General features: G+C 45.0%; 1 protein-coding gene across 9 annotated transcripts in view; it reads left to right on the top strand.

Annotated features, from left to right (window-relative positions):
- The first annotated feature begins 2,679 nt into the window (after positions 1 to 2,679).
- CDK19 (cyclin dependent kinase 19) overlaps positions 2,680 to 9,086 on the top strand; it is a 216,999-nt gene continuing 210,592 nt past the window's right edge. For 7 of the 9 annotated variants that reach the window (XR_012433351.1, XM_074036891.1, XM_074036886.1 and 4 more), the window contains exon 1: positions 2,680 to 3,130. Coding sequence is in view for 2 of the 9 variants with exons in the window: in XM_005551587.4 (XP_005551644.2) it covers positions 3,003 to 3,130 (128 nt within the window). In the remaining 7 variants the exon portion in view is untranslated. The remainder of the gene's footprint in view (positions 3,131 to 9,086) is intronic. The other 2 variants (XM_074036885.1, XM_005551588.5) reach the window with 1 other exon arrangement.

Genomic DNA, 9,086 nt, shown 5'->3' with positions numbered 1-9,086 from the left:
ACAGAATAATGAAACATAGCTTTCCATAATTTGACCTCTGCTTATCTGTCCAGTATTTTCTTACCCATTGCTTTTTCCTGTCTTAATCTGTAATATTCACACTAGTTGCATTTCTCAGAATATATGATGTTCTCTCATGATTTACGTACATGCTGTTCTACCTGAAATAATTCCTCGTTTCTTGCTCTTCGACTTGTCCTTCATGTAAAGTCCTACTCATGCTTTAAATTTTGGCTCTCACTCAGCAGACGGGGCTGGAGTGAAAAAAAAATTTGCCTCAAACCTACCTACTTCATAAAGTCTACCCTGACTCACTTAGAACCCCGCCTATTCTACCAGTGCGCTTTTAAACCACAGTTTATTTTTAATTTGCTTGCATATTGTTTCTTCAGTAGGTTTAATTCCCCAATGGAAAAAGATCAATTTTTTTTTTCCTGCTATCTCCAGCAGTTATTACAGTGCATGGCAACAAGAGCAACTGATATTTTTCTTGATTAAAGATACCATTCTTTTTTTTTTTTTTTTGAGACATGGTCTTGCTCTGTCACCCAGGCTGGAGTGCAGTGGCGTGGTCTCAGCTCACTGCAACTTTCGCCTCCCGGGTTCAAGCGATTCTCCTGCCTCAGCCTTCCGAGTAACCGGGACTACAGGCGCATGCCAACACACCTGGCTAATTTTTGCATTTTTAACAGAGACAGAGTTTCACTATCTTGGCTAGGCTGGTCTCGAACTCCTGACCTCATGATCCACCTGCCTCGGCCTCCCAAAGTGCTGGGATTACAGGCGTGAGCCACTGCACCTGGCCTGAAGATACCCTTAAGGTCTGAGGAAGTTTTCCAGGAGTGGGTAATGTAGTAAATAAAGTAAATAATTCCGCCTCCCTCTAGTTTTCGAAGCTTCTTTCAAAACCTAGCAGGCAGTTCACTATTAACTTTCCTTATCTACCTACCACTTTGGGTAGAACTGACAATTCTCTTCTTTGTCCTCCTAATGAATGTGTTATGTCCTATCCTAGCACCAATCACGTTTAAGTGTGTATTCCCAAGCATTTGAGACATTAGGCTCACCATTACAGGGGAGGAAACCTTTCTAGGTTCTTCAGCTGGTCTATAAACTAAATTGATACCAGCCAGGTTAACAGGAGAAAAACAGTTTTAATTATGTATGTATGCACAAGAGTCCCACAAAATATGAGACTCAAAGAAGGGCCAGATATTTGACACTTACATTACAACCTGGCCTCAGAAAGGAAGTGGGGGCCCGGCGTGGTGGCACGAACCTGTAATCCCAGCTACTCAGGAGTCTGCGGCAGGAGGATCCTTGATCCCAGGAGTTGGACGCCAGCCTGGGCAACACAGCAAGGCCAGTCTCTTTAAAATAAAAGTGGGGCTTGGGGCTTCCAGGGGGTGGTGGAGACAAGTTAAGGGAGGATAAGAGGAGAAAACGTAAGATGAATAAAGGTTGACGTTTATGCAGATAAAAGTATCTCATCATACTAGTTGACTAGGAGCAGCTCTCTTTCTGGTACAGATTCCTTTAATTATGAAAATTTCCTTTAGAAATGTACATTTCTCTTTACAAAGGGACAGTTTTATCCTTTATTTTAGGCAGTAGTGGGATAAGTGAAGCATTTTCCTGTGTTGGCTGGATCTTATTTTTGCTGAAAGACATCAATATGCCAGAGTGGCATATTTTGGGGTGGCATATTCTGGACTCCTTCAGTTATAATTTGTGGTAGTGTGTCCTGAGCCCCAACACAATGAAATCAATCAACGTTCACCCTAACTAAAGGGGCTTTCTTAAATATTCTAGGAGAACCTCTCCACCATGCATAGACCGTAAAAAATCCTTTAAAATTCAACCCAAAGGATAGTTTTAAAACGCGGCTTCCTCCAGGCACTTTTAATTGTTCTTAGACAGATGGCCAAACCTAGTTATGCGAACCGCATATGCTAAGAGAAAACTGACTAGAGCGCCAAGAAAATGATGATTGGCTGCCGGAGCTCAGAAGTTGCATGTTCTTCTCTGGCCAAAGCAGGCACTAGGAAACTGCTGAAGGTTCAGTTTTTGAAATACGGTTTTTGCATCGTAAAGAAAAAAGATCAACCTATCAGGAAGAACCGAGCACATCCAATCGCCAATCAAGAGCGGGAAAGAAGCCAAAGCCTGGGGATACCCACGCACCAACGAGGACGTCATTCTCAAGCCCCCGCCAATGAACAGCGGGACGGGGGGCGGGGCAATAGGCGGACCCATTGCCCTAGAAAACAAACAAGCTGCGGTACAACTGTCCTCACTAGCCCTCTCTTCCCAAGCTACTGCAGCCAAGCCCTCAGCAAGGTGCTGATTTAATGCTTTCTATGCTTTGTGCGTGAGGCTAGTTACAGTGGAGTATCCCCTTCCCACTAAAGTAAGGCACTTCTTTCCAGTGCCTCCCCGAGAACTGCAGAAAGCACACTGGAACTTCTAGCTTTCCACCTTCACAGCAACCGGGAGCCCCGCGCTACCTGAGGGGGAGGGGCGGCCCTGGTACGCAGGCGCGCATGCTTTGTCGGGGGCGAGGCTGTGGCGGCCCGAGGTAACCTGGGAGCTGTATTTCTTAGGCCGGCGAAACCGCCCTGGCCGCTGAGGCCTTCGGGACTACATTTCCCAGGAGGCCCCGCGACCATGGGGCGGGCCGGTGAGTTCGTTAATGAGCTCGAAGAAGCCACGGCGCGGCCCACCAGGTTCCAAAACAAGGAAATGAAGAGGGGAGGCGGGACTGGGGGTGCCTGTGGGAGCCGCCGCCGCCGTCGCGGAGGAGGAGGAAGAGGTGGAGGAGGTGGCTGCTGCGGCCGCCGAGGAGTCCCTTGCTGAAGGCGGACCGCGGAGCGGCGGGCGGCGCGCGCGCGCGCCCGAGAGGCGTCTGTTGGAGAAGTGGAGCGGCGGTTGCGGGGGGAGGAGGAGGAGGGACTGAGCGGCGGCGGCCCCCGCGTCCCGTGCCTCTATGGGGGAAGCAGACAATGGATTATGATTTCAAGGCGAAGCTGGCGGCGGAGCGGGAGCGGGTGGAGGATTTGTTTGAGTACGAAGGGTGCAAAGTGGGACGCGGCACCTACGGGCACGTCTACAAGGCGAGGCGGAAAGATGGGTAAGAGCAGGGGCGGGAGGAGTAGGCTCTCTCGGGTCCTCGCCCTGCCCGCGACCTGGCGGGATGGGTGGGTCGGATCCCAGTCGGGCCGTGCCCGATGGGCGAGGCGGAGGGGATCGCGGGGTCGCGTCCCGACACCGACTCCGAGGGGCGCCCATTCCGCCCGCCTCCCCCGCGCGGTCGCCGTCGCGCCCCTCGAACTCCCGCGGAGCAGCTCGGTCCGAGGCGTCGGTCCCGTCCCAGAGGGACGCCCTCCGAGTGCTCGGAGACGGCGGCGGGACTCGAGTTGGGACCGCGGTGGAGGAGGAGTTTTGGGGTCTAGTCTCTTGGGGGAACGCAGCGGGCAGGCAGAGCTCCGCCGCGGAATTGCCGCTCCGGCCCTGTGTAGTGACGGTCGTTGTGGAACTTCCAATCGGCTGAGCGCCTCGCGGGGGCGGCGGTTTGAAACCTCGCCGGGGAGCCCGTCGGACGAACACGGCCTGGGGTCCTCGCCAGCCCGGCGGCTCTGACCCGCTGGGCACCGCCGCCCCCGGCCGCGATCTCCGCCCCCTGGGGCTGGCCGGCCCGTTGGCCCCTCTATGCGGTACTCCCATCCCTGTCGTATGCCCGGCATCCCGGATTTTTCATTCTCACATTCTGAATTGCGTACCTTCCCCCTTCGAAGGAGACCTGATGGGCCAGCTGCGTTTCGCAAGCAGTAACTTAAGAGTTGGCTCAGTTCTCTGCTAACCACCCTTTACCTCGCAGCCTCTTGGCTATCTTGGGTATTATGTCCTCCACTCCATCCTCTGCCCGATGACTGTGGGCTGGGGCTTATCGAGTACCTAGATTATCAGGAAGGGAATACAGAGTGACAAAGCTGGGCCTGAACCTTTGTTTTCCTAGGAGTTGGGGGAGAACTGTAGGAACACCTTGGGAAGGCTTTACTGATTGTCCTCTTAAGATAAGAAGAGCTGAATAAAGTACTGAGAATGCCTGTCCTTACTTGGTCCTGGAGGGCAGACAGCAGCTACAGCAGGGCCGGTGGAACCAGCTTCCTGGCAGGAATTACCCTCCCCCAAGGTTAGGGACCCAGGAAGATACCCTGTCCAGCATAGACTTTAAAGAGAGTCAAACTCTACGGAAGAGGATTGTAACGGAATATTTCTGAATACACTGATGATCAGCCACAATGACATTAGTAAAATTTGAAGTGCTGCTTATCTTTGTGCGCGCTGTTATAATTTGATGTGGTTGGTATATGAACTCTAGGACCAAAGTAGGTTGTATGCGTATGCACTAATTTCATAAAACAAACAACTCTAGTGTTTTGTCATAAGGTATCGTGAAAATTGCAAAGTACTATCCAAGTGTAAAGGATTATTATTGCAGAGTTTTTTTTCTCTTGTAATAACTTGAACAGGCCTCAAGGTACTCAGTTGTTTCTCATAATTCCTTTAATTACCAGGTGTCCTTGAATGCTTATCATAGAATGTGAGTTACTATAATTAACATATTTTGGTTTTGGAATATCCACTCTACCTGTTATACTAGTGTTCTTGTGGGAATTTTATCAGATATATTTGGGGAAAGCACATCCAGTTTTCCTGTTTGGACACTTAATAAATCTGAGGTGGGTTTTTCCCATACTCCTCATGCTAACTTTGTAATATACTTTAGGTTTTAAAAAATGTATTTTAGTGGGGTTTTTTTTTTTGTTGTTGTTGTTAAAATAGCTTTCTCTTATTAGGGAACGTTTGAGAAGTTAAAAATTCTGCTTCTGAATTGTATTTGAATAGTATGGGCTTATAACAAAAACCAGATAATTCCTGCTTCTATATTTTTTGAATATTTTTCCCCTCTAATAAAGTGCTTGATTCGAATACACTTCCTTTTTGAGTGAAATTTGTTAATTAGAATGAATAAAGCTTCTTTACTAGAGTAAGATTAGTTTGGTTGTCTTCAAAATATAATGCTCTTTTTTTCTTAAAAAAAAAAAAGTCTCAGGGTCTGAAAGTGTTAGTTTAAATCACTATGTTATGTATAAGAAAAACCATAATAAAGGCTTTTTTCCTGGATGAAAGATCTGGTTGAGATTTGCAACTTTACAGTAAACACCCACATCTCTTGTGGGTTGGTAGTGGGATTAGTTTTATGTTCATTGATACCAGCAATCTGAAAGAACATCTGTGTCCTTTGGGTTCATGTTAAATTTTTTTTTTTTTTAAACTGTTCTAAACTGCGAGGCAGATTTGCATAGTAAAGGATTTTACACTCTGATCATGGTAGATTACAGTTTAGCTCTTTCCAGATTTTATTTTGGTTAACTCAGAAAATGCATAATGCTGTTTTAGGGAGCCAGACATCACATAGGTTACATTAAAGAGAAATGATTTTGGTATATATAATGTAGTATATAACCAAAACATTGTTCAGGTCTTTAGAAGAAACATTGAAAGAAGTAACTTAATATATCATTAGAAAAGTTTAATACTACAGTTTGCAAAATCTTAAGTTATTTCCCTTGAAGTATGACTTTAGGCAATATTATATCACATAAATTTATAACAAGCTGGAAATGCAAGATTTACATCTGAGTTTTTCACCTTTAATTAAAAATGTTATTTGTTCACCTTTTTGTTTTGCAAGAAGAGAGGCTTTTGACCCAACTCCCCTTTTTATTTAATATTTATACTTTTGAATATTTTTTGTAGAGACAGTGTCTTGCTGTGTTGGCAGGGCTAGTCTTGAACTCCTGGGCTCAAGTGATCCTCCTGCCTCAGCCTCCCAAAATGCTGGATTACAAGCGTGAGCCACCATGCTGGACGTCCAACTATCTTTTTCTTAAAAAAAAAAAAATCTGGCTTAAAAGTTGTTCTTTTTTTGTTTTTTCGTTTTATAGAGACAGGGTCTTGCTGTGTTGTTCAGGTTGGTCTTGAACTCATGGCTTCCCAAAGTGCTGGCATTACAGGCTCATGCCACCACACCCAGCCAAATGTTATTCTTGAAGAGAAACAAGTTCAGAATATTTTTGAACTTTTTAATACAAGCAAGAATTCATAAAATAAATTTTCTTCATTATTAAGAAGTCACACATGACAATTTATGGTTACAGATTTCAAGACTGCATTTCTCCAGTTAGAAACATTTAAAAATTTGATCGATAAAGCAATATTGTTAAAAAGTTCTTTTGTTGGCTGGGCGCCATGGCTGATGCCTTTAATCCCAGCATTTTGGGAAGCCGAGGCAGGTGGATCACCTGAGACCAGGAGACCAGCCTGGCCAACAAGACGAAACCCTGTCTCTTCTAAAAATACGAAAATTAGCCAGGCGTGGTGGTGTGCGTGGCTGACACAGCTTACAGAGTTTCTTTTGTCAGGGTTTCAAATGAGTGGTTGATGACTACATAATGTATGTCATGAAATTCTTCACAATAAGTACATGTAGATGTGTATAGCTAATAGGTACAATAGTATTTGCCTGTGTTTGATGGGTTTTTCACAATTGGTTTGTAGTTAAATTATTGTATTTGCATTTTTATTGGATACTTACAGAAGATTAAAGATTTGTCAGTATCATCAGAGGATTAGAACTTTCCAAAGTTTTAGATCATCTAGTTCAATTTCATCTTTTTAAAAATGAGAAATCTAGAGCTTTGAGAGGTTAACTGTCACGCTCATAGTGTCACAGCAGAGATAGCCTGTAATCCACATCTAACTTAGAGTTCTTGCATTTTCCTTCCAAATACCATGGGTGGAAAAACAAAAAAAGGCCATCTTACCTCCTGTCTTGATAACTTACCATATAAACTTTTTTCCATGCCAAAAGTGCATTTATACACAAAAAAAGGGAAAAGGGAAATTATCATATATAAAGGACATTTACAAAGTAGGAGTGCAGGACTTTAGATTCTACTACATGTAGCTGCTGCTTTTCTTTCTTTTTGAGATGCTCTTGTTGCCCAGGCTGGAGTGCAATGGCGCGATCTCAGCTCACCGCAACCTCTGCCTCTTGGGTTCCAGCGATTCTCCTGCCTCAGCCTCCCGAGCAGCTGGGATTACAGGCATGTGCCACCACGCCTGGCTAATTTTGTATTTTTAGTAGAGACATGTTGGTTAGGCTGGTCTCAAACTCCCGACCTCAGGTGATCCACCTGCCTCAGCCTCCCAAAGTGCTGGGATTACAGGCGTGATTACAGGTGTAATCCCAGCCTCCCAAAGTGCTGGGATTACACCTGGCCATGCTGCTGCTTTTCATCTGTTTTTTTCTTCATCCTCACTCTCAACACTTTTGGCCATTATTTCTGATTTGGATAGTAGCTGATTGGTCTCTCACTATAGTCCAAGATCCAGATTGCTGTTAGTGTCATTTTCCTATAAAATCAATCATGTCATATCTCTTTTTGGAAAACTAAACTTTTGCTATGGCTTATACTATCAGATCCGATCTCATCTCTTTCTCTCCTCTCCTTGCATGAATCATGCTTGAGACTTAAATCAGATCCAATCTTAATTCCTTAGTTTGACATGTAAAGACATTTGCATTCCGACCCTGAAGTCTGTAGTCTTTATACCTGCCACCATTTCTTTTTTCCAGTTGCATTCAAGCTATATACTTCTGAAGCATTGAACTCATACTTTCTGGTACTTAAGTCCTTTCATGTCTCATTTTCTTTGCTCTACATTCACTCTAGAATTGTGGTGGTGTGCCATTCTTCCCTCCCCCTTTTGCCTTACCTTTACAAACCTGTCTGCTCATACTTCAATACCCAACTCAAATTGCTTTCCTCCTTGAAGCCTTCTCTTAATCACTTGGTGTACTCCTCAGCTGTGTTTCTACCCCTTTATTCTTACGTATGTAAAGTCACTGTAAGTGATACTAATATGCCTCATAAATTACTAGCTGTAAAAGGATCATCATTCTCTGTCCAGTGCCTTGTAGAGTTGGTCATATAATATGCAAAATTCAATTAAAAATGCCTTTTTTTTTTTTTTTTTTTGAGACAGAGTCTCGCTCTGTCGCCCGGGCTAGAGTGCAGTGGCCGGATCTCAGCTCACTGCAAGCTCCACCTCCCGGGTTCACGCCATTCTCCTGCCTCAGCCTCCCGAGTAGCTGGGACTACAGGCGCCCGCCACCTCGCCCGGCTAGTTTTTTTTTGTATTTTTTAGTAGAGACGGGGTTTCACCATGTTAGCCCGGATGGTCTCGATCTCCTGACCTCGTGATCTGCCCATCTCAGCCTCCCAAAGTGCTGGGATTACAGGCTTGAGTCACCGCGCCCGGCCTAAAAATGCCTTTAATTGGTAAAGATGCTTCACTGATCTTAAAAGCAGACCAAATTCCTTTAAAAACACAAGTTTATTTACTTTTCTTAAAAAACAGTGTTTTCAGTAATTGTTTTGAAAGCCTGAAATACAGTAATGTTACATGAAATAGGTGGTTAGATGTAAATATTTCTAGTATATTTTTTCCTAAGAAATGTGCTGCTTTTCCAAACAGTTGATAAATTTCTTTTTTCGTTTTTTTCCCTTGAGAGTGTCTCACTCTGTCACCAAGGCTTGAGTGCAGTCATGCAGTCCTAGCTGACTGTGGCCTTGAACTCCTGGGCTCAAGTGATCTTCCTGCCTCAGCCTGTTGAGTAGCTAGGACCACAGGTGCACATGCTGGCGAATTTTTGTTGTTGTTTTGTAGAGACGAGGTCTCACTGTGCTCACTGTATTACCCAGGCTGGTCTCAAACTCCTGGGCTCCAGTGATCCTTTTGCTTCAGCCTCCCAAAGTGCTGGGATTACAGACATGAGTCACTGTGCCCAGCCCATTTCTTTGAACAGATATTGCTAAGAAAAATAGGCATATTTGCCGGGCGTGGTGGCTCACGCCTGTAATCCCAGCACTTTGGGAGGCCGAGGTGGGCGGATCACAAGGTCAGGAGATCGAGACCATGGTGAAACCCCGTCCCTACTAAAAATAGAAAAAATT

This window comes from Macaca fascicularis, chromosome 4 (assembly GCF_037993035.2).
Source record: "Macaca fascicularis isolate 582-1 chromosome 4, T2T-MFA8v1.1".
Classification (NCBI taxonomy): Eukaryota; Metazoa; Chordata; class Mammalia; order Primates; family Cercopithecidae; genus Macaca; species Macaca fascicularis.
This window is presented reverse-complemented; position numbering and strand designations above follow the sequence as displayed.